Source organism: Corvus moneduloides, chromosome 4 (assembly GCF_009650955.1).
Source record: "Corvus moneduloides isolate bCorMon1 chromosome 4, bCorMon1.pri, whole genome shotgun sequence".
Taxonomy (NCBI): domain Eukaryota; kingdom Metazoa; phylum Chordata; class Aves; order Passeriformes; family Corvidae; genus Corvus; species Corvus moneduloides.
Genome location: NC_045479.1, coordinates 16,846,725 through 16,872,029, shown reverse-complemented (window position 1 = coordinate 16,872,029; position 25,305 = coordinate 16,846,725). Strand labels below are relative to the sequence as shown.

Sequence of the window (25,305 nt, the reverse complement as noted above, 5' to 3'; positions counted from 1 at the left end):
TATTCCAATATAAAATTAAATTAGTATCTCTTTCTTGCACCTTTGTCAATAGCATCCTGGGTTTTCTTCTGCCCCTTACAAACATCTCTTCTTTCCTCGTTGGAAGACAGTATGCTTACCAGATCACCCTTCTGAACAATTTAAAATCTGAAATAAAATTCAGCACTCCAGTCTTTTCCTACAAATAGGGAGCTGATGACTACTAATGAGCAACGCATTAAAAAAAAATTAATAAAAGTATCTCAAGCTTTATGTGAAATTCACCTCTCTGGTTGATTCCATAGTCTCCTTTTCTTGTACTTGGCCTATGAATTCCTCAGTGCACTTGGTCTGAGAGGTATTATAAATTCCTTGGTGCTAAAATATGCTTTTGGCTGCCCAATTCTATTATTTGTCCTAGTTCCAAAGTTACAGAACAGTAGCTTGGGAACTGAGGCTGGGTTTCATGTGAACGGAGTGCTAAGACCCTGACATCCTAAAAAATTCTCACAAGCCTGTCAGGAAACAACAGACTAAAAATGTCACTGTTTTCACTCACCATGCTGCATAAAATAGGCAGAAAGATGGTTATGGTTGCTGGATTACTAACAAATTCTGTTACCATGGACACCAAAATGCAAGCCAGCAGAGTTACAGCCCAGTAGGGAAGGCTGCTCAGGGAGAGCATTTGACGTCCAATCCATGTAGAGAGGCCAGAGGTCTGGGGAAAAGACAGAAGCACAAGAATTACTAAATACTTGGTATGTTTGTAAAACAGATTCTTCTCTCTGTGGCAATTTGCATCAGCAAATCCCACCAGCAAATAAACAAAGTTTAGGTCCATGCTTTCTGCATTTCCTTTTGCTCAGTAAAGTAGATTTCACTGCAGTGTTTAATAAATAGCAAGAAAAAGACATATTGAGTGCAGGGAGTAGCTACCTACTACATTATGTGTGGGAAACAATTCTTTCCCTCAGTTATGTGCAAACTTGTAAGTATCCACATCATGAATCCAAACTGGGGAGCATACAAAGGAATAAAAGAGCAGGTTGATACTATTTTTAGAAAGGAGGATAAAAAAAGTTATCTGTATCAGTACCTTGCATCCAGCTGCTAAGGCATAACCCCCTCCAACCAACACTACAATCTCCCAGGGCATGGTCTTCTGGAAGTCCTTCCAGGTAATGATGGGCTCCAGGCTGTTAATGTCTGTTGACTTTTCACCATCTCCTATATCAAATAAAGTGAGTGTGTGACCAGTGTTATACTGCCCTTTTTGCAAAGATCTTCACATTTTTACAAGAATAGAAATGATGGAATATGCATGGCACTACCTGAGAGAGAGGCAAAGAGGCAGTCCACAGCCTATTTCTCTGGCTAGCCTGGCCTCAGCAAATGCAGTGTATTAATTCCAAACATCCTGGCTTTCCCTTGGCTGCTCTGTTGATGTAAAGAGTTGTAAACCCCTGTGTTTTCATGTTACAGCTTTTTGAGGGACTGTGTGCTGTGTTGTGATACACATGTGCATATATCTGTAGACTACAGAGAAGGTGTTACAATGGGATTGTATTATCAAAGAAGGGCTATGAAGTAGGCCATGATGCTTGATAAAGTGCATTTAGGCCCCTAGATTTTATCTGAGGACATTAGGATTTTTAGTGCCTGAGTATTTTCTTGGAGGAGGAGTTAGAGAGTGTCATGTTTTCCTAAAATCTGTACAATATATGACAGTATAAAAATGTATGTTTATATACATCTATAATCTCTATGTAAGACTGTGCAGACCATTCTACTTTCATACAGCACTGCTGAAAGCCTGGCACAGCAAACTGATCAAACCACTGAGTGCTACCCAAACACAAATGTGAAATAATCTCATTATCAAGAAGACTGTGAGAGAAGCATTGCACAAAATTGGAACATTGTCTGGGATTTTATGACCTCTTTTATGTTTATCTTAAGACATTACTGTGATTTCCACTGTATAAGTGATGATTTTTTTACTAGGGTTTATCTTCAGCTTTTTTTTGCATTATAGTTCTTTAATATGGAACTCCATCTGAACCTTTTCTAAGTTCAGTCCTAAATTTGAAAAACACTGAAGAGGTGGCAGTCTCAGATTCAAGACCTGTTTGTCATCCTCTGAATGAGACAATATGAATTACGGCAAAGGAGAAGGAGGTCTGGTGTAGGAAGGGCCGGTATCAGAGGAGAAACTGAACCCTGACTTACCAACATAAAAGTTTCTTCTTTGAACTTTTTACAGACAAAAAAATAAATCATTAGACATTGAAAAATGTACCAGCTCTCTTTCTTGCTGCATCCTCCTCACCTTTTTTCCTTTTTCCAAAACATGGCTTTTTTGCTGGAATCAGGAAAAGGAGAAACCCAAGAAATACAGAGACAGTTGCATCGGTCCGGTAACCTTTCCTAGGAAAGAAAAAGCAAGGTTTTCATAAAAGCACATTAACAGAAACACTTCCAATCCAGGTACATAACTCCAAGCACATTTCTGCAGGTGCAGTTGTATTTCCACATCTGAAGTAATACTAACAGCCCTCTAGAAAAATATGCCTGCATATCAAGGATACAAATTGGATTTTTTTCCCATTTGTTAAACTGACTTTTGTAGCCAACTTCAATCATTGCTCAACAATTTTTAACATTCTGGTTGAAAAAAAATAATCCCTTTTGGCTTACAAATCTATTAACTTGGAGGTACAGAAATATAGTGTGTTTACTAGAAGTAACAAACAGTAAACACATTCTGGGGAAAAGCCAAACCCAAGCGATCCTTTAGAAATTAACTGTAGATTGATTTTAAATTAAATGTTTAAAACTCTTTCTGTAAAAGTATTTTGAGGAGTACCAGACTCCAGTGATCACCAGAAAATCATAATATTAGGAATTGTTTTTCTGTCAAAATTGGAATGCAAAGTTAATTTTATGCAATATAAAGAAAACTTACATTCAAATCATTTCTTCTTTGATGTGCAAAGTGTCTTATAGTAAGTTTTAATGTAATTTGTTTCAATGTTATTTCAAATAAAAGAAAAATTATTTGCTTCAGTCACCATTCTCAGTAATATTTAATTGAATGGGCATTTTCTTGATAAAACACTCTTTGTCAAAAATTTTAATTGCAATTATAGTTGCAATATATTCTAGTGACAACTTTTCTATGAATGCGCTAAAATTTTTTAAGCTCAAAATCTGACCCTCCTATTCTTTTACATTTGAAATGGCTTAATTTACTTTCTCTAATTAGCTCATTTTGAACAATGAGAAAGAATGGAATTTGTCACTATATGAACAAACACAATTTAAGAAAAAAATCCTAATTTTTTAATAAGGACTCCTTTTTTCACTGCTTTATTAAATGTGGCTGATGATGTCTTAGGGGAAAAAAAATATTGTAGAAAGTCATAAGAAGCAAAGTTGTATTCCTGTGCAGTTTTTTAGGTAATTTTACTCACTTCTCAAAAAAAGATGACCATCCTGGGACAAAGCCAGGCTCACGAGTGAACCAAAGCAAGGTCATCAGGATGAAGAAGAATCCAGTCACCATCTCGGGATAGCTAGAAATAAAAGAACAGAGAAAATTAGGAAGTAATTCCAAGGTCATCTGAAAACTCAAGAGCAAGTTCCAGAAGAAGTAAGAAAGTAGAGATTGACTTAAAAAAAAAAAAAAGAATAAAAACCATATGAAAAATAGCAAGGAAGATTAGTTTGAATTAAAGAATTCTAGATTTGGCTCCCAGCTGGGAACCATCTAAACCCAGTAAAAAGTAGGCTAAAAATATCCATCTGTATTTGCAATTCAATCATTCATGGGCGAGACCTGAAGGAAAGTATTTCTAAATGCTTGTTTTGTATTTGCATTATTATCTGATTAAATGAGTTAACAAGGTGAAGCTCGTATTAGCATTACACTGTAAACACATTCTCTTGCATTTTTTAGAAGGGTAGAAAGCCTAAGAGCAAATGACAATGTAAATTAGCACAGATGGTGCACACAAGGTGACTTGAGGATACTTGAGGTGGCTTGAGGATTTTTAATTTAGCATAGATTTAAATTAAGAATGATTTCAAGTTTAGGCTCATCCTGAACAACAGTCTAGTTTCAGAGTTTATTCTATTCAGGCAGTTGATCTGTCAACATTTCAGTTGAACAGCACAAAAATGTTTTGTGGAGAAGGAATTCTGTGGCATATCAGCCCTTTTGAAAATGAAAATCTTGCCAAATAATCTCTTCAAGAGACATTTCTTGCCATTATGCATAAAGATGGTGGGCAACTGGCAGGGCTGGACAACTGGTGGCCTAGGAAAAAGTCTTTGTTGAACTTCTATCCACTAAAATAAGAACGTGCCTGAATTAGGAAAAGGGGTCCTTTAGGGTTCAAAGACACAGCTTGACTCAGATGACCTTTGAACCCTGGGATAAATGTGAATCTTTCCTTTTTCTTCCTTAAATAAGTGAGTTACATGTTAACACTCATGCTTGTAACAAAGTCTTTGATTTTAGTTCATTTTTGCATTTAGTTCTATTTCTATCCTGGAAGGGAGGAAAAAGAGCCGACAGTTTTAGAACAAGCTACATGAGCCAAAGGCAACATGGAGGGCAATAGGAAAGGATAGTTCTGCCTAGAGAGGCAAAGTCCCAAGGAAGGAAGGTCTGGTTTACCTAACATTTCCCAGTTTCTTATATTCCTCTTGAATTCTTCTCTCTGACATTTCTTCCCGTTTGGTCTTCTTCTTCTTGCTCACAGAACAGGTCTCTTTAAAACTGAGATAGCACGATAAAATTAGTCAAGGGCATAAAAGAGGGGGGGAAAAAAGTACTTAAAAAATCCCAGCAATGAAATAGACTGAAAATTCTGGTGTCAGGGACTGTGAGGACAAGATGTGACTGGGGCAAGGCCTGATGGTAATGGGAAAGGAAATTTCTGCGTGTGATATTTGATTAATCTGGTTTCAAGTTCTTTTAAGATTCAATTCTAGTCATAGCTGGAAGGTCCCCAGGGTGCTCTGACTAGTACTGATTGGTATCACTGAGCCATCTTGAGCCATGGCTGGGCTCCCTCTGCGTAGGCTTCGTCAAAGAGCTGCCAGAAACCTCTAAAAGCTACGGCTAGTTTCTATCATCACATGGAAATATTGTGACAGAGGTCAGCTATCAATAGAAATTTTTAATGGGCTAACTATGCTTTCCAGTTGGATCAGGGTTATCCAACATATTTGGGGCCTGCTCTGGCTTTGGAGACCATATTTAACTTGAATATTCAGGATTCACAGTAAACAATGAGGGAAAGCTGTGCTTGGGATCCCATTAGCTGCCACGACCTGTCTGCTTGTACTCACACTGTTATAGAAACAGCTGTTTCTAAACCAGGCACAGCCAGAAAAGCACCATATTTCTCTGCACCAAGGCAGTTGGCCTGGTGTTTTGTCCAGGCAAAAAATGCCTGTACTTCTGCTGGGAACATGAAAACACAAGCCTGTTTCCTAGCTGGGTGTATTGATCCTGCTATACATTTTCATGAATGTTAAGTGAAGCCCTTAGCTTGTTCAGTTTGCCTTTGTTCTGTAAGACAGCATGGACATTCTTAATTGAAATGAAGATGCTTTCAACTTCACTTCAACCCTCTCCTTTTCTTCTTTCCAGAAGTGTTACTTTGCTGTGCTTTGAGCCACAGATCCCTGCTTTTTCACTCCAGCTGCACCCTCTGTCACACAGAGGGGTGAGGGGATCTAAGCCAGTCTAAAAGAGGCAGCAGCAGGGACTGAAGTACCCTGGCAGCACAACTTTTATAGTTCTTTTAGGTGATAATAGGGGTTTTTATGATTCCTGCTATTTTATTATCTCATTTGGTACCTCACTAGACACCCAAGATGTAGCACTGGCCAAACCATGGACTTCAATCTCCCTCAATGTATTTGCTTAAGGCCAGACTCTCAAATGAATTTGCATTGCTCGAGATCCAGACAGGCCCTGTCTGGTCAAAAAAAGGACGTAACCAGGGTTTTCATTTCACTTGGGCAAATATGTAACACATTGTTTTAGCTCACTTAGCACTGCCTTTCATCTATATGTATTTTAAATTTCCTTGCAAACCTTTCTGTTAGACCAGTAAAATCCACCAGCAGGGAGAGAAGAGGCTGGAAGAGCCTTCCAGGCTGGAAGAGAAGAGCTATATGGTTTATAAAGACCAGTTCTGTGGTAACAATTCCACCCTTAGCTCTTCTTTGCTGACAAAGATCCTTTGATAGGTTCATTCTCTTTCACCTTTGGCCTGGTCTAGGGCCTTAAAGTCTGAAATTCTGTTCCATCTAAGCCAAGTAAGAACAGATTGATGACATAGGGCTTCCTAGGAAAATAACATTACGAGAATTCATTAAACATTTGTGCACAAGCATTAGGCAGCTGTTTCAACATGTTCTAAGTGTTTCCAGGCTCAGGAGGATGTGAAGGCAGGGTATTGAAGCCCAGCTCCTAACATAATATGTTCTTTAATGAACTGCGGTGAATAGAAGTCAGAGATTAAGGAGGCTTGGAATCAACTAGTACTTCTCAAAAAGTCAATAATGCTTCAGTCTCTGGTATTATTTAGAACAACATTAATCAGCATGAAGTCTTGGATGCAATGTGGAATTTCAATTTTATTTTTTTGTTAAACCAAATTAATTGAGGGTATGTTAGGGCCTGTTTCTTCTCAAGATTAAAAAAAAAGAGTGGTGGAGGGAATTTATATTAGCCTTTTAATTTGGAACTACAAGACTCAGAGACTCACTGAGAGGGGCATGGGGCCACTCACCTCTAAATTACTTCAAATCTAGTCAAGGTCAGCAGCACTCATTACAGCACTCAGTGAGCAGAACTCATTATCAATTTAGTCATTGGCCTGGGTGAAATAGTGATGTCAGTTCAGTTCACATTTAAGAGTAAACTAAATCAAATTAAGGCCAATTTAATTCTGAGTAAATGTGTCTGCATCACAATTTATTGCAGATTAACTAATCCACTCTAAATGCACACATTTAGGCAGTTTTCATTAACTTTGTAAAGACAATATGTGGTACAATAAACTAGAAGATTGAGACTTTTTCTTATTTTGGGGCTTAGGGACTTACTGGTATTAAATGTATTTGTCTCAGGCTGTGAGTCCTTTCCACTTTAAAGAGTGAAAATATATATGGAGTCTGTTTACCTTTCATTTTAGCTGGTTTTACATTAATTTTGTTGAGCTGGAGGCAGATCTGACAAGTAACTTGTTCACTTGCAGTTATTTTTCTATCCATCTTTTAAACTGTGCTTTTCCAAAAGGACTGGTAACAAGATTTTTGGTCCACAAGGGAATGCTCATTGTCATAAGAGTGAAAAAAGCCCAAAACAGTTGAATGCTTAGTAAGGATTTCTATCAGCAATACCTGGGCACTTTAATCTCAAGCAGCAATTCTCTATACTGCTGCCTCTGCAGGGCAGCTAAGCAGTGAGATTTCCTCTGGTAATTGTTCTGGCAAGAAGAAGGAAATTGTGCCTTAAATTCTGTCATTTTCCAGTCAAAATGTCTTTATGAGACACGTCTGAGAGGAGCTACAGATGCCCTGCTTTTGTAATCCATGTATCTTGAACAACCTTCACTCACTTGTAACCCAAGAACAGCCAGTGCAGCCAGAACCAAGTCAGCACCAACATGATGAGGGAGATGGGGAAACTGAACAGAAACCAGGTTCCAAAATTCACCACTTCAGCTTTTGGGTACTGGCTGTAAATTACAAAAGAGGATGCGCGAGAAGTTAGAACAGTAAAGGGACAGGGACCTCCAACAGTCATAGTTGCACACACATCTCTAAGCATATATATCTGTCATGGCATGAGAGAAAAACTCCATCAGTTTGCATTTGCAATAGCTGCATTACCTGTGCAGAGTGAAACCAACACACTAACACTATAGCTCTCCAAACCCTTAACACCAGATTGTCTGGCCAGCTTCAAAAACACTTGGAGATGCCAGGAGTGAAACTCCATCCTTACTTGTGGTTTATACTAAGGCTTCTTTTAGGGTTGTCAGACTTCAGAATGATTTCACCCAGAATCTCTTTGTATGTCTTCTCATGGGCCACACAAATAGTGGCTGCATTCTGCTGTGCTCTGACAAAGATGTTTGATGAGTGCTTTTAATGCAACTGTCATAAAAGCAAGATCTTGGAAAATTCTGTAAAATCCAAATCCTTGGATTAAGAACGACTTCTGAACTTACTCTTCTTTGCTATGACCATTTAAGAGAGAGAAATGAGGGGTATCAAGGCAATAGTGGCAGCAGGAGGTGGTCAGAATCAGGTCTGAGCTTGGATGTGTATCTGTGCATGAGAAGTACCAGCAGTCTTCTGACAGAAAAACATTCACGTTTCTGGCATTGAAACATTCATGTCTTTGAGAGCCCTGGGCCTATGATAAAGGAAATACTTAGGTGATCAGAGAGCTGCTTCCCATCTTCTCTGAAGCAAATGTGTAAGGCCACATATCTAAGCTGGGGGGTTTTTTGAACTACATGTTGAGCAGCTGATTTTATGACATTTCTTCTTTTGTGAGTATTTCTTTCTCTTCTTTGCTATACCTTCATGGCTCTAGTGTTTACTTTTCCAGAGTGCCTGCTGCCTTCATGATAATCAGTATGTCAAATCAAAAGAAGTTGATGGAGAAACTTAAATGTTACCACATGCTGAGAAGTTTTTACTTTGCATGGGAGACAGACATGGGTATGTATTAACTTTCAAACATTAACCCTTAGTAATAACATTAGAGTAGAGAAAGAAGCAAATTTTCCTTCAGAGAGACTGTCGTACTAAGGTTCCTTGAGGTAGGAAATGACCCACAAGGATGACAATGACTCACCCACCATTCTCACCAAATCCCACTATCACTTACTTGTTGAAATGCTCTAAGAATATGAGGCTGGTGGAGGTGCCAATGATGGTGGTCAGCCCCCCAATGGTTGCTGCATAGGAGATGCTCAGTGAGAGGCATTTGCAGACCATGTGGTCATGTCTGGTCTGGTACCGGTACTTGGTGCTCAGGCCGAGCTCCGGGGACTCAGGAGGCAGGACCAGGATCTGAGCCTGTGAGGGGACACATTCACAAGGAAAGCAGGTGATCAGAACACCAGCCCAGCATGCTCATACGCCAGAGCGATAAGGGGCCCAGAGAAGAAACAGGTTTGTGTAAGAGAGGGAAGGTTTTTTTCTTCACAGGGGTTAACTGGGATCAGTCCTGGAAACCTGGCCAGGGGCCTGAAACTGCCTGGTCTGTGACAGAAATGTAGGACAAGCAGTAACCAGACTTCTGGCTAAGGTCTGGGCCAGCTCTGGGTCTGACTGGAATATCAGTGGGACACTGAAAGCCTTTGAGGGCTGCAGGGACAGGATGCCAGCACTGCAGTAGAAGGAATTCATAATCCTTGAGGTTTAGGAGCAGCCACCACACAAAGGCTTGGTGAACCTTTCACACTTAAACTGGCTCAGAGCCTCTAATTAGGAATGGAGTTCCAGGGATCTCAAAACGTCATGGAAAAGGCTGGGCAATGGGAATATGGAAGGACAAGATGCCAGAAAGTTTTGCTCCAAAAGAAGCTTTCTTAAGTGGCAGGTAACTCTCTATAAATCAAGTCCTTGTACTGGGAAAAAAGGTACAGTACTTCAAGGCACTTCACATGCAACCTGTAATTTAGGATTGAGGAAAAAAGGCAGAAGGTGGTTCAGATAGGCTTGTTAGATTTACTAATTTGTATTTTGATTTATTTTTGCACTGTGAACACAAATTTGTATGTTGGTTTTAGCCTGTTCTTTGGTGGGCATAAACTTATGCCATTAGGATTCTACAAAATTGTCATCCAAACAGCAACCTCTTCTTGGATCCACTCGAGAGAAGTAGAAATACTAGAATGAATTGATTTAATGGAGAATTTTGAGGCTGGATATTTTGGAAGACAAAAAGGAGGTGGATACTAAGACTACCTAACAAAGTGGCTGAACAGATTAATGGTCCACGCCTGCTGCTTTTTTCATTCTGAGTAGGATTTTGTGTGTCAGGGGCTGTTGTTTTTGAGTTGGGCTATTTTCCAAGCAGGATTTACAGAAACAAAGTGGCTATTACAGTGAAATAGTAAAGGAAACTCGTGATCACATTACTAAATATAAAGCTAGATGAATTGTCCCAGCCACTGGGGATGGGTCTTCTGAACATATCTGTGCTGGCTGCATCTAAATGGGAGCAAGAACTAGCAAAGGGCCAAGCCGTGGCTGTGGTGAGATGATGGAAAGTGATTCCTTTCAAGGAAGAAACACGAAACAGTGGGGAGCAGGTGGTATTCACATCTGTTTTTTGCCTCACCCCCAGGTCTAACATTTCCTTACCTGAGGTAGGTGCTGCCCATTGCTCGTAGAATTCATTGTTCCAATTGGGTTGGCTATCATGTGCACACCATTCATGCTCTGCAAGGAGGAAAATGCCTTTGGATTAGCCTTTATTATGTTCCTTAGGGCACTTAGAATAGAATTTGTGATGCTTTGTAAAGGTACTGGGTAGCAGGTTTTGGGGACAAAGAAGGAAGAAGAAAAAATGGTTCCAAAACTACAAGAAAATCCAGCCCACTAAAAATCAGCTGTTAATTTTATGCTGGGGAAAAAAAAAAGTTTAAACTCCTTGATTTTTTACTTTAAAGTGATTTTAAAGTCAGATTATAATGAGATTTGGTCTTCTTCCTCTGTCATGCAGGAGAATTTAAGAGGTCCCTTGAGCCTGTGACTTTGTGATATGTGCTGTAGCAACTGAGAAGTCGCAGCTGCAGAAGCTGGCAATGCCCAAGCAATAAAAGATCATACCCATATGATATGATCCCTATTCCAAAAGAATTTGCTGGAAACCATATGGAATTGTTAGTTTGCTGACTGGATCTCAGGATCTCCAGCAGGAAGTAAAACAAACTTATGTTGTTTTGTACTTATGTCGTTGTTGTTATGGAGCTAATGATCCCCAATTGATTTGTGCAAGCAGGCTGACAGGTTAAATACAAAGCAGGACAGTCTGCAGTACATACTTTCTGCCAGTGACCACCACACATTTGAAATAAAAGAAACAGCAGTGTTTTTCAGAGCTTTGTGCATCTTGCTCAGCTGGTTCCTGCATTAGAAGACAGTGTAGCTCAGAAAATATCACCTGTGACAATACCTTTGAGTGCATCAAGGAGCTGAAGTCAGTAGTAGTAGCACTAAAAACAAAGAAAGGAAAATATACTTTAAAAATGCCTGTTCATCCAGCTCCCGCAAAAGGCACACATCATGAGTAGGAGGGGCAACATCTGCAGGAGAGCTAATGCCTACTGAAATGCTGAATACTGTTTATTAGAACCTCTTATGTGGGCTCTTGGCCAAACAATAAGAGTCATTATTATGTTCCATAGTTCTATCTCTAGCTGGGTAGCAGTGTGGTTCCACCTTCGTGCAAAAAATAAAGGTTGTTTTCTTGGAGGCATTTACCCCGTTCTAGCAGAGGATTCCATTCTCTGTGGAGTGCATCTCCAAGCAATCCAGCACCACTGCTGCCTGTTCTAGTCAAGCCCCTCCTCTACCAACTTTTCCAATGCTGTTTCTGAGTACCTACGTGTACCACATTAAAGCCTTCCCTAAAACCTGTCCTGTGTGGCATGTGGATCATGCAAACAATCCACTGAATTTCTTTCCAGAAGATATGCTACTTTTCCTGCCAAATTCAAAGCTCTTGTTCGAGTAATCTTATTTTAATAATAGTTCTGTATGAAATATCCCACACATATTCTTCAATAGGGTCTAAAGGGATAATTGGCACAATGCCAATCTGAAGATTTAATTCTATATTGCATGGAAAATATGGCTGGGATAAAAAGAGGTAACAGAGGCAATATTGGAGAACCCAATTAGTCTCTAGACTAATGAGAAAACTATTTAGATCTTGCAAGTTAAGTTAAAGTCATCAACCTGTACTGTTTGAATTATAATATTTGTTTTAAAGTTAATTAACATTTAAAGTAAAAAATACTTGTTTCTCTTTTATTTTGAACAGCTGTGAACAATACAGAAGGAGCTCAAAAAGGGACTGTGCAATTTGTTCTCACACTTCATAAGATGGTCCTCAAAATTAGCCTATAATAAATTTTTAGGACATTAGCTTTGTATACTGTCTTATATATCTTAACTGATGGTTAATTAGATAATTTGACAAAGAAATTAGTCCTTTACTTGATTTACCCTTTCCCCTTACTAGATTCTGCCCCAAATAGAGACCTAGTTGAAACTGTGTTTCAAACCTCTGAAGAAATTTGTCTCTATTTAAAAAATCCTTTTACAAATTTTGTGGGGGAGGAGGGGCATTTTTCTGCCTCCCATCATCTCCCTCCACCCTCCATTCTCATCTCCCTCTTAAATGCAGGCAGTTCAGACTTTCTTCAGGAATTCTCTGTAAGTGATTTCCCTCTGGATATGTCCTGTGAGCAGTCCGTGCTGTATTTGGATCCTCTCCATCACTGTTCCTTCAGGGGAACAGAAATAAAAATCTGTGCACAGCACTTTCTTGCACAGCACAAACACAGACTTCAAAAGAGCTTTCAAACCTCTACAAATATTTTCCTTCTCCCTAAAATATCCATAGTGTTCAAAAATAAATGAATACTGCAAAGTTTTAGTGAGATCCAGACCATTGCATTAATCCCATTTATCATGTAAGCCTTCCTTGTCAGTCACATGTGAAACATTCACTTGCAAGATTCTGCTTGCCCTTCCTGGCTCTACTCCTGGGTTCATCTCATTGCAACCTGTGTAGGGTTCAAATGTCCAGTCCTGATGAACAGGGTTCATTCTTACTCCTCATTGATGAAGATAAGCTCCAGTGAAGGTTGGCCATGCTTTTCACCGAGACCTGCAACAAAGGAACAGAGAGCAGCCCTTGGGGTAAGAACTGAGCTGAGTTCCTGGGCCACAGCACTGGACCTGGAGAAGCTGCTACAAACAAAAGCTTGTCCAAACAGTCTCAGGTGCTCTCTTTATGCAGCATTTTATTGTTCTGTATTGTACTGATCATGTGCATCTGGCAATTAAAAGACTGTGATACCTACAAATAATAGACAAGGTTGGATGAAAAAATTTTCAGCCTGGAAACTGTAAAGTGAAAGAAAGGAGAGATCTTTTTCTTCCTAAACGTTTTCCTTCTGGGAAGGAATGAACAAAATGAACCTTAGAGCTCTTATCAAATTTTATTATGGGATTGTCAAGAGAAAGCTTCTGAGCCTCTTCTAACTTTCCTGGACTTTATTCTCAGAGGTTTTCTCCCAACCCTGTAAAATCCTATGACCCAAAAGTTTATTACACACAGCCACAGCAGATGCCCTAATTCAGTATAGTTTCCCAGCTCCTGTTCTTCCATCACTTCTTGAAACTTTCTTTCATTTTTTGAAAGGAATATTAGAGTACAAAAAGAAAGAGTGCATATCAGTGCTTTTGGCAGTATAAATCAGACAGATCTGACCTCGATAGAATTTGAATAATATGTATCAACAAGCCTGGTCACTGATAAACAAAAGAGAAAAGAGTGGCCAGTACTAAAAAGTACCTATTGGCTTGTTGTCTTCAGCAACGGTGCTGCCTGCAGTCGTGATGACCTCGCACTCCTCCTCAGCATTCACTAGCTCCTGGAGCACTGCCTCCACGATTGGCATCACCATGGCTGTGCTGGAGGTGTTGGAAAGCCACATGGAGAGCACCGTGGTGCAGCACATAAAGCAAAGGAGCAACCTGGAGTGCAGCACAGGAAAATACGAGGAATCGCAGGGGGAAGAAAAAGGAGGGGAAAATTTGTGAGCTTTCAGACTCTGAAAGGAAAGATGGGTGTGACAGATGCCCCAAACCAAGGTAGCTTTTGCCCATGGATGGGAAGATCAGAGAGATTTCAAGCTGCTGCTGTCAGGCTCAAGCTACCCCCAAGCCAAAGGTTCAACTCACATGCCTGGCTTGGCTCCAGCCATCATCACCATGCGCAAGGCAATTCTCTTGTGGAGATTCCACTTTTCTACAGAAGCTGCCACACAAATCACGCCCATGAGGAGCAAAGTTGTGTTCTTGAAATATTCAGCAGCCACCTGCATTAAGGGCCAGGGGGAATCAGTCAGTTAAAAAAGCAGTAACTACTCTACACAGAAAGCATGCTGAATGAGAAGAAATATAGCCTTGCGCATTTTTGCTCCCTGGAGTAAGAATGACAGGGAGCTGGAGAAAATGAAGAATTCATAAATCAAAATAGTCTCTTTAATCTCCTTCTTGTTGTGTTTACAAATAAGGTTCTCTACCCTATTGTTTATAGGCTTCTCAGTTTTGAAGAGATCAAGAGAAATGTTATTTTTTTCTAGCAGGATATTCAGCGCCTGCAGTAAATCAGTCATACTCGACTAGGCTCAGAGGGAAACAAGCACAGGCAAAACTGCACTGAAGGCAGCTTACTTCTGTGCTTCATCTGCTTTTTCATTCTGGACATGTTTTTGTCTATCTTGCTTATATTTATTCTGTTATGTTCAGCTTTTAGGCAAAATGTGGCATCCCTAGAACCTACAGCTTCAGAAAAAAAGTCCTGTGGGACTTGCTCTTTGAGTGCGATAAGAAATGGTTGGTATATTGCTGCAGTGATCCACAAACCCTGTGCCAAAACTTTTCACATTGGAAATCCATCTCCACTTTATCAGGAAAATAGGGAAAAGTTCCAAGAAGAAGAACTTTAATTTAAAGACGATGAGCAAAACCCATTAACTGGTTCACGAAAATATTAAGAGACCACCTCCAAAGCAAAAATTGTGAATGTGGGTCTTGCTAAAAAAATGAGAAGATATTCTGTTAAGCAACTGCAAAAATGGCAAATTAAGCAAACCATACAATTCTTACACAAACACACACACATACTTCTGTAAAAACAAACAAAATGGGAGAAAATAAAAGTTGCAAACAGATGCTTGGGGTCTAGCAAAATTTTTCATTTAATTTTGATGCAATCCTTCCTGTGGATCCAAAAATGCTGTTAGCAAGGAATTTTCCTGCTTCTTTTAAACCATGGGATACTTTTCTCTCTCATGGAAGATAACAGCAGAAGTTCTGTAAACCATGAACACCTGTGACCTTGTAGAACTATGTTTATGGTACAGTAGAAAAATATTTTGACAATGGATGTTTTAGGATTTTAGCCAATCACCCCAAGGGGTGGCTGGTCCTTTGTCCAATTAGACTATGAAGAAAAAAGTCTATAAAAGAGTTTGTAAAATAATTAAATAGATCAATCTTGCTGCACAATTCCTGCCTGCTGGATCTTCTCTCCTCCTCCCTATGGCTGCGGGACACGGTCATATCGAGAGTGGAAATACCTTCCTAGGCTGTTACTGGAATATTTTTCTAAAAACATAACTTCTTCAGTTTAAAACTACTCCTCTAACCAAATGTAGGTGCCAGCATTTAAAAACAATTAAGAACAGAGGAAGCAATAGTTTTTCCTTTGTCCTCAGTTATATTGATGCTCCTCCATAAAGTGCAAGAATGACACTAATGTTATTTTGTGAAATCTGCAACAAGTTATACATTTAATAACACTTATTTAATAAATCCGTGTGGTGACCTAAATAGATTTGGCAATCATAGTTGTTTGCCAGAACTTTTAAATATCACCTTTTTGGCTTTCTTCCACCGTCTTCTTTCTCATTAACTTACTTTATTTTCCTGCTACCTTTTCAAAAAATAATGAGGTGAATGTAGGAAATCCATCAACCTGGCAGAGTGAAGAACCTGTTTTTTTTTTTTTTTTCCTTTATTCCTTTTACAGCCATTTTGGAGAAATAAGTGAATGCTAATAGTCTTATTAACACCTACATACATATATATGACACACTGAGTCATGTTCTTAAGCCCCTGTGAGTAATTTTTTGCTTAAATAGTAGTAATTTTCTAGGCAAGAGTCACTCCTGAACAGCTTGGAAATACTGCAACATCATCAGAGTTGTTTATTTTTGAATGCAGGGGTTTATTTCTGTTCCTAAAGCAAATAATACATTCTTTTCAGCAGTCTTACTGTCACTTTATTTGATATTACACTGAATTTCTCTCAGGCTGCCATTAAATTTTCCTTCTCCAGTGTGCTGCCAAATTTTTAATTAAAATGTTAGGAAGAAAAGATTGTGAAAATACCGAATTGTGTTTGTATGAAAATGCATCTAATTTTATTACAAAACTTGGGGGAATAAGCAGTCATAAAACTCTTGGCTCATGCTTCTCTCTATCCATTTATGGGTATTCCCAGTGCTAGATTGTGAGAGAAATCCAACAATTTTATGTTTGCTACATATACTTCTGCAGTCTTATCTGTATTACTTGTCCTTAAATGTGCTGTCCCCTCATGCCCAAATAAAGAGATAGAAAAAAGGAGGGGGGAAAGAAGTTGTAGACAAAATAAAATAAATTATTGGCATATAAAGAAAGAAATTAACATTCAAAAAAAACTCAAGTAAGCAAATTCAGGCCTGATCATAGAGACTTTTTTGTACAGCTACTCCTTTGCCTGAGAACTCATGGCTACAATGCAGCACTAGGTTACAGCTTTGAAAAAGGACTAGACATTCACCTGGATAACAAAATTATCTAGTCTTTTACAGTAAATGGTAACTGGTTTTAGCGTATGTACCCTCTTGCCTTATATGACATCCACAGCAAATACAATTGGAAGGAAACTTTACAGTGTGTCCTGTAGCTGCTCTTTACATGGATTTGAGGAGGGGAAAGGTGGGATCCTGTGGAGCAATAGGTTGTGATGCAGCAGTTGAAAGGATGGACATCCCTCCTGCCTAATATAGCCTGTATTATATCCTCTATTGATCTTCTGTCGAAGAAAGAGCTGGTGGGACGCAGTTACCCATGATGAGGTGCACACTGTTGCAATTGCTGGGTTTAGTTTAGCAGGCTGCAGCTTTCCTGAGAGCTCAGCAGAGTGCTTAGGGCAGTGAGACCATTTCACCCTCCCGTAGTCCATTTCGGACGGCTCTGTGGTTTTGCTCTGGCAGCTATCAGCCTTACAACCAGTGATGGCAAGGGAGGCGAGAAGGGTCTCTCCATGAGGGTTTAAGAGGATCTTTTAATAGTTGCATCTTGCCCCAGCTACCCCCAGAGTCAGAGAGACCTTGTGACCAGGGTGCAGGGGGTTTTGTCAGGGGCTCAGGGGCAGTACCTGGGCGGGGTTAGGGTTCAGGAGCAAATAGGGAGAGCCCGAGGGAGCGGCCAGGGCTAGGGGCAAGGAACGGGGGGTGGGGGGAACCATGTGGGCTAGGAAGAGCAATGGGTAAACAGATTGCTACAGTACACTGCTTCCTCCCATACCTCTAAGCCTTGCTACTGCACTAACATCAGCATTATTCAAATAATTAGCTGAGAGTAAGAATATTAAATGACAAAAATGAGCAACGGTCTGACCTCGCTGGACTTCATGACTCCAAAGAGAGGGTAGAGGAAAGCAGGAACCAAGGCTGCTGCCCCAAGAGGCACTGCTTCAGAGACCCAGTACACAGCTGTCACCACAAGCACGTAGGCACACGAGGCTTCCTGCAGGAACGAAGCGCAGAGGATGAGTCTTACTGCCCCACCACATGCTGTGGGAGATCTGTGAACTCACCCATGGGATTCTTCAGACTCTGGGTGCGTGGGTCTAGAAAAACCAAAGAGGACTGTATTGGGACCTCCAAAGGTGCAGCTGTTTGGGTGTGAAATCTTGGCTACCATCTGAAAAGACAGCTTCTGAAGATTATGCTAATGAGAATTTTCACATATAAGACAGGACAAAGCATTGGGATAAGCCTGTTTATCAGCAAAATAATGGCTTCAAGTGTATTTATAAATTTGTTTGATTTCCATAATCCAATATTTACCAAGCATTCAATCATGACTGCTCAGATTAGACCTGTTGACCTGTTATCTCTGCATGTTTTTGTCTCCAGTACCAGACAAAGACAAGAAGTGTTACTTTTCAGGACCAGATGAGAGCATTCATATTTGCCATAAAACTGCCTCGTAGTTATTTTGGGAAATGCTCTGGAAACTTGTGGTTTGTTGTTGTTTTTTGTTTTTTTGTTTTTTTGTTTTTTTTAAACAGTGTGCAAACACTTTTGTTAGCTGGTTTTATTTGCTCAGGTAATTTCTAAAGACCTTCGGAAGAAGACCACAGACCTGCAGGGTTGGAAGCAATGGGTGAATGGAGTTAATGAAACAAATTTGCTGCTGTCCAAGGTTCTGGTAGAAAAAGGCATGAGAGCATCATGCTGAGCAGTCATGGGGAGCTGGGGTATGATGGAGAAAAGTGCTATCTGCTGAATACTCTTACAGGAAAACACAGCTAGTGCATGGAAGTCTTCTGGTCCATTTCTATGATATATCTTTATTTATTGCACTCCTTGGAGTTCTCCTTAGGCTCAATTTGCTATCTTACCAATAGTTTCTATACTTAGAAACCTCTGGATATCTGCCGGTAATAATTACAGAAACTACCCTCAAGAAAAGGTTTTTCCTTTCCTTTTCTTTTCTCAAGTTTGCAGCCAAGTCCTGTACTGGCCTAACCTGCATTCTATGGCAGTTAGTAGGTCTGCACTGATTTACTCCAGCTATAAATGTACCCGTTCTTCATTATGTACCAGACGTTGCATATGAATTTATCGAGTCATGTGGAGTCACAGCTCACAAATGGCTACTGTTTAGAAAATTCCCTGTTCACAAATGCTATTTGAGTCTCTTAAAATATAAATTCACTACTTTTGTTTCCTGGATGGATGACTTCTAAATAAAGCAGCTTTCAAGAGGTCACACAAGCAATTCTCACATATCCCTGTGCAAATCAATGAGCATGTTTTTACATTTCATTGTTTTTCAATCACTTTTGTGAATGAGGTGGTAAAGCCTAGTGAAATTATACAGAGATGTGGGTTCAATGGAATGAATCAATAGCTTGTATTTAAATTCATGTTTATAGGTGTCATTTTTACATTACCTCTAGCAAAGAGCTACAATCAGCTGTTGATCTTTTTTTTTGAAGTACTGCTTATAGTAATAACAGGCAGAACACAACCCACAGAGAAAGTTAAGATAGATTGATATGTATTGATTGCTTTACTTGAGTAAGAATTGCAGCCAGGGTTACTCAGAAGCTTGGATTTAAATATTTAAATGCCAGATCTCGCTCTGTTTCAGAGAAGTGTAACATTAAACACTTATATTTCAACAAAGCCAGGGTAGGTTTATATCAGATATTAGGGAAAATTTCTTCAGTGGTAGGGTGGTCAGGCATTGGAATAGATTGCCCAGAGAGGTGGTGGATCCACCATCCCTGGAAGCTTTCAAAGGACATGTGGATGTGGCCCTCGGGAATATGGTTTAGTGGTGAACACAGCAGTGCCGAGTTAGCAGTTGGACTTGATGATCTTAGAAGTCTTTTCCAGCATTAATGATTCTATGACTCTGTGATTCTATTAAGCAGGGCCACCAAAATAGCTGAAACAAATTTAGAAGAAAACCTAACTTCCTTTGAGCAGATAGACTCCAATTACTTGAGAGGTTATAAAGAGTATCTGAAAGGCTGTTGGAGAAATTTAGCTCTGGATTAGCCAACTTGCTGCTCAGTCACTTTTAACTACATTATACTTCAAGGTTAATATTCTACAGAGAGCAGAGCATAGGGCCATTTTTGTGACCTAGTGACTGACTCATATGTAATTTTTAACTCATTAGCTTCTGCTAACAAACTGCAATGTTGCATGGGCTCTGTATGAGATCCAGCAGTTGTCTGAGGAGAACAATAACTTCTAATGAAAGAAGAATCAGTGATTTTTATTTTAAAGCTGTGCAGATGTAAAATCCAAGGGGTACGTTTTGCCAAAATTAATAAAATTGCTCTCATCCTAACCTGAATCTAAACCATTTTCTCACTCCAAAAATGCACTTCTCTTTAATTTCTTTGAGTAATTGTTTGTTATTTTTTATTACTCCTCTCTGTGTGGCAATAAAGTAGGCTGATAATGAAAATGGAATAGGACAAAGGGAAGTTGCATCTCTACCGAAACCTTACTGGGATGGGCACAGAGTCTTTGTGTTCCCTACAAAACAGGCTGCAATCATTTTACAAAATAAACACCCTAAAAAACGCTCCCATTTTTAAATGGTACAAAACTGTAAGTGAGCACTGGGAAAGCCAAGCTTGCTAATCTCCACTATAAACTTAATCGGCTTGTCTGGCAACTTTATTTATTTTTCTCTGTTTCCAAGAGAAACCATATTAATCTCTTCTATTTAATTGAGCTGAGTTTATATATTTAATTAATGGTTACCAGAGCTACTAAGTACTAGACTGAAGCAGTGGCAGTATAATTTTAAGTGTTTCACCCTCCTCATTTGTTATACAGCTGAAAATTTCTGTTAAGCCAACCTCAGAGCTTGAAGCAGGGAGTAGGAAAATGTGATGGCTGAAGGGACTATCATCAATTTATCTGTCTTCAGTCAGTCCCTTAGGTGGAAATAAAAGAGGAGCTGAAAGGAAGCTGTGGCTAAAAACTCCACACTAAGGGTCATGCATCAAACTATTGTAACTAAAATATCCAAAGATCTCAGAATGATTAAAAGAAAGAATAAATTCTGTGCTGGAAATTTGCCCACTTAAAGGTGTGCATTGCATATCTTGCATGCAGAGGTGTGGTTAAGCTCTGCAAAGAAGTAGTCCAGCCTCTGGAATAACATCTTTGATTTTATGGGATCATGCTGAAATTCCAGTCTTCGGCCGGTGTAAATAAAACCAAAGGTGACTGAAAGGATGTCATCTGTGGCTCTTCAGAGCACGTTCTGTGCTTTAGGGTCCATTCTGCTGATTTGGCATATCAGCATGTCAGCATCCCCTGATACTGCAGGTCTCACAGCTCTGCCAGCTGCTGACTTTTGAGGAGCAATCCAAACTGATCCTTGATTGGGCACAGTGTGGCCACAGGAACAGTGGTCACAGAAAGCCTGTTCTCAACTGACTGAATTCATGTGGCATGCCTGATGGTATCTCTGGTGGCTTTATGACAAAAGAAAAAAAAAAAAAAAAAAAAGAGGATAAAGATTACAAAAAAGAAGCAAAAATGCTCACGTCACTGTGAACAATGAAGGAAATAAGGATAGAATGAAAAAGACCCACAGCTTAAGGCAAACACTTTTTTTGACCTGAAAGACATTTATGTGTGTCCAAACCTGTGGTACAATTTCAGTCAAAACTCTGGAAGGGGAAAAAGAATTCAAGCAAATTTTATCAAATTTATTTTTCACTCAACCATTTCTTGTCACAAAATAATATTAAAGAAGCTGTGGACTTTATTCCCATTAGCAGTATCCAACAACAATTCTGAGTCCTTGTGCTCCCTTTGATCACTCTTGCCACTATACATGTAATGCTCCTTTGACGTTTCCAGAGATGTGCTGGCATCATCAAAGAAACTGCAAGCTGATTCCCTGCAGAAATGCAAATATAAATGACCTGGTAATTTCAATCTCTATAAAAAAAGACAAAAAAACCTAATATAAATGTAAAAATACCACCATGTGAGCAGGCATCAAATTTAATCTTCCCATTTAAAAAGTAATCATAATCAATGGGTTGTAACAAAGTAAAATCTACACAAAGGCACTTGAATAGTGTGCTGTCAGCTGAGTTTACTTGGTGGTGTTGTTTTCTTAATAGCACTATAAACATTTGTCCAGCTCTTGGTCAGACTCTCAGCTGTACTTTACCCTCTGTGGTCACTCACATATGTACAAAGTGGATGTAAATCACCACCAGCTGGATTTTCACATCGCTTTGCAGTAAAGCAGCATCACAAGGTGCAGAGTAATAGTGCAGAGGAGCTGGTGCTGTACAACAGCAATTCTTGGAGCAATCCTGTCAGTGAATTCCTGCTTCAGCACCCATATGGTGCTTTACAATTCCCTTGGCTGAGCATGTCAAGGAGCATCTCTTTTCATGTCACCCTTCCAGGGACATGGGGGGAGATTAAACCTTTCTGTAAAACAAGCCTCTGTGAAAGGGTGAGCCTTTCTGTTCCCTGAAGAGCACAATTGTCTGTCATTCATTCCCTCTCTTGAGGTAAAAGAGATGAAAAAGTATTGCAAGAGACCAGCCAAGATACACTGACGTTCAGAGCAGGAAAACGTGAAACATACAGTTCAGTGGTGCAGGAACATTTCCTTTCTATGAATCCTGGTAATCTTTCTAAACAAAATATTACTGTTTTGTTTATGAAAACAGCTATACAGTTCCTAATCCTTTGCATTTCTATTTGATAAAGGAGTAGTATTCATAAATCCCCTGATACTATAAGGAAGAATTAATCTTTAGCAGGGCAGAGGACGGAATGGAAATTACTGCACCTTTTGGACAGATTTATGTCTAGGGCTATGGGGAAGGACAAGCTGCAGATTTTTAATACATTGCAAATATTGATAAGTTAAATATCACCACCTCTATAAGGTAGGAAAACATTGCTATTTTATGGGTTACAGCTGCAGAGAAAGGACTTTACCATGTGGCCAAGGTATTCAGTAGCTCCAAAGCAGAGTCAGGAACACAGCTGCACTCCCTTTGCCTGGTCTGTGTGTTAAGCACAGGATATTCCCTCCTTTGCATTGCTGTGTATGTCTCTGGGCCAGCATTTATGAGCCAGTGTCAGCTGCAATGTCTCAGCAGAGGCACCTCCACCTGCTCTGGAGCAGTCAGTGCCATGCATTGCTACCAAGTCCTAGTTCCTGCCTCACCTGAATTGCTGCCTTATAAACCCACACTAAATTGAAAGTCCCTCCATGCATACTTATTACTAAAAAACTAAAGACTCTATAAGTATTCCTTTAAAGACCTCTCCTTAAAGAAAATTTCATGGATGTGTTTGTTCTGTTCCCCCTTCCACACAGATATTATTTTAGAAAAAGAAGAGATCCAATATTTCTACTTTAAAACAGTGCTTTACTAGCTTCACCTGGCTCTTCAGCTCTGCTTGTGACATGACTCAAGGTACCCCTGGCTCTTACCATGATGACTGCTCAGTGACCCTCACAGTCCTTCAAATTTGAGTCTTTGATTTTTCTAAGATCTGTGTTTCTTGAGGTCTTTGTCTTTCTTTTTGCACACTGCAAGCTTAATCAGCAGGACTACCTGCTGCACTCAGAGGCTTTGCTAAAAAGAAAATGAAAATGTACTTACACTGCTGGGGTATATGAGCGGCAGAGGAAGAAGCAGAAGTGGAATGAGAACAACGAGCAAGAGATTTCTGGATCGGAGAATCTCCTTCATCACTGCCATACTCTTTCACTTCCTGGTGGCTTTTTCCTCCTTCAGATTCTTCTCTGGTTCCTCAGATGTTCCAATTTTCATGCCACGTTTTCCTTCACCTGTGCCTGGATTTCCCCAAAAGATCTCTCAGCATCTCATCTCCTATCCCCACAGTCACCTAAAATATCTTTCTTAGTTTATTTGTTCTTCAATCTGTTGTTTTGAAAAGGTTTATCGACTACAAAGACATTCAGTTTATGTAGGGCTCACCACCACATCCAAATTATTATCACACCATAACAAGCAGAGATTTGCAAGTTGGAGCATAGTGATCTTTTGACAAATTTTCTTTTTTATTCAGACTCACAGTTGTAGATGTGTTGTATCCTTATTCCCATGTTCTATAAAGTTTTTTTCTTCCATCATCTAACGATGTGGTTCCTGTTTTCATAAATCAGGTGAGATATGTTTTGGGCTGCTGCTTTTCCTTCTGCTTGATAGTCTGAAAGTCTCATATACAGTTCCTTTTCTGCTGGAAATTTACTAAACCAAACAACTTATTGTTCAGTGCATAAAAGTAAATTTTCAGGTACTTCTTCTTTAAAGAAAAGACCGAACCCCCCCTCCATTTGCAGCTCCTTCGGATTTTATTTCTTTGCTTCTGTTTTGTATCTACCTTTACCCTACTTTTGCCATGAGCTTGGAATTCACAGGGCAGTAATTCCAGCATGGATTATACTTGATCTCAAGACAAAAACTTGTTAAAAAGCTACAGGCAACTCTAATTCACCAATGAGGACTGCTGAAGGTAGAAGTTGCTCCACCCATTGCCCCAAACACAGTCAGAACATTTGAGAAAATCAACAGCTTTCTGACATTCCCACAAATATATAAAAAGAGCTTTTTTAAGTGGCTGAACAGTTTGTTATTGTTTTAAGGTCTCTGTACTGATGATAAATAAATAATCATTGTTTTCTGAACAGTATCTTTTGTCTTCGTGCCTCTTCCATGGCGACCCTTGAATGTCACTAATTCAAAAGGCCTGGGCTGATCTCTGTGCTGGCTCGTGTGCCCTGAGTATCCAGAGGGCCCAAAATCAAACTGAGAATTTTTAGACTTTCTAGTCTAAAGTCTTGTCTTCTAGTGGAGACAAGACTCTTCTGTTATTAATGCCTTTTGTGGGGTAGAAAGCACTGCAGATTTAGGACTGAACCCACTGGCTCGTTACATGCACAATCTGTAGCCAGACATCCATTTGCCCTGTGTCTCATGGGAAGCACACATCTAGGATTTTCTGTGCCCCCAAAACTTGCTTGCCTGTTCTCTCCCCACCCTCTTCTAGTCAGTGACAAACTGAGCTCCCCAGTTTGGGACTGTGATGCCTCTGTGACCCTGAGTCCTGGAAAACTGGTAAAGGCAGAATTGCAGAGGATTTTGATGTGTGGGGTGAATTCTTCCTGAAATTAGTAATTGTATGTCAGGCTGAAACTTTCATCATGTAACAGAACCTTGAGACCTTTCAGGTAAATTTAACGACTAGTTCTGGAAGAAAAGCTGTAGCTAATATAAAGATTTTGGGTTGGCTGATACATCTCGGGATCTGTTTTTTTAGTTTTTTTCAGAGAAACTAAAAAATAATTTTAAAAACTCTAAAACACTCAAAAAAAAAGTTTTATTTTAAATGGAAAATAATATAACCTTATTTCATATTTTTTATCATCTATAAGGTCAAAGGGTGGATTAAAGGTGCCATTTAGGGGCAGTGGTTTTCTAACCCATGAGATAAGAACTCCCTATAAAGAAGACTCAGTCTGAAGCAATAAGCCATAAACTGAGATAGGGAGAAGGCAACCTACACCTGCATCTTAGGGCATTTCCATCCCTCAGTATTGCTTAAGCCCAAAGAAATTCCCTGAAGGCAGAGTGCTCCTTCCCACCTGAACTCT

At 39.6% G+C, this 25,305-nt stretch overlaps 1 protein-coding gene across 3 annotated transcripts in view; it reads right to left on the bottom strand.

The window, feature by feature from the left end:
* SLC13A4 (solute carrier family 13 member 4) overlaps positions 1–24,164 on the bottom strand; it is a 30,154-nt gene extending 5,990 nt beyond the window's left edge. Inside the window, exons 1-14 of one of the 3 annotated variants that reach the window (XM_032106533.1) lie at positions 23,291–24,163; positions 17,500–17,628; positions 14,008–14,144; positions 13,619–13,800; positions 12,874–12,928; positions 11,195–11,246; positions 10,393–10,470; positions 8,909–9,099; positions 7,626–7,745; positions 4,664–4,765; positions 3,456–3,557; positions 2,312–2,409; positions 1,079–1,209; positions 539–700 (exon numbers count right to left, since the gene is read on the bottom strand). In XM_032106533.1, coding sequence (XP_031962424.1) covers positions 539–700; positions 1,079–1,209; positions 2,312–2,409; positions 3,456–3,557; positions 4,664–4,765; positions 7,626–7,745; positions 8,909–9,099; positions 10,393–10,470; positions 11,195–11,246; positions 12,874–12,928; positions 13,619–13,800; positions 14,008–14,144; positions 17,500–17,628; positions 23,291–23,389 — 1,638 coding nt within the window. In that variant the 5' untranslated portion in view covers positions 23,390–24,163. Of the gene's footprint in view, positions 1–538; positions 701–1,078; positions 1,210–2,311; positions 2,410–3,455; positions 3,558–4,663; positions 4,766–7,625; positions 7,746–8,908; positions 9,100–10,392; positions 10,471–11,194; positions 11,247–12,873; positions 12,929–13,618; positions 13,801–14,007; positions 14,145–17,499; positions 17,629–23,290 lie in introns of all 3 variants that reach the window. The other 2 variants (XM_032106532.1, XM_032106534.1) reach the window with 2 other exon arrangements.
* Positions 24,165–25,305: the final 1,141 nt, after the last annotated feature.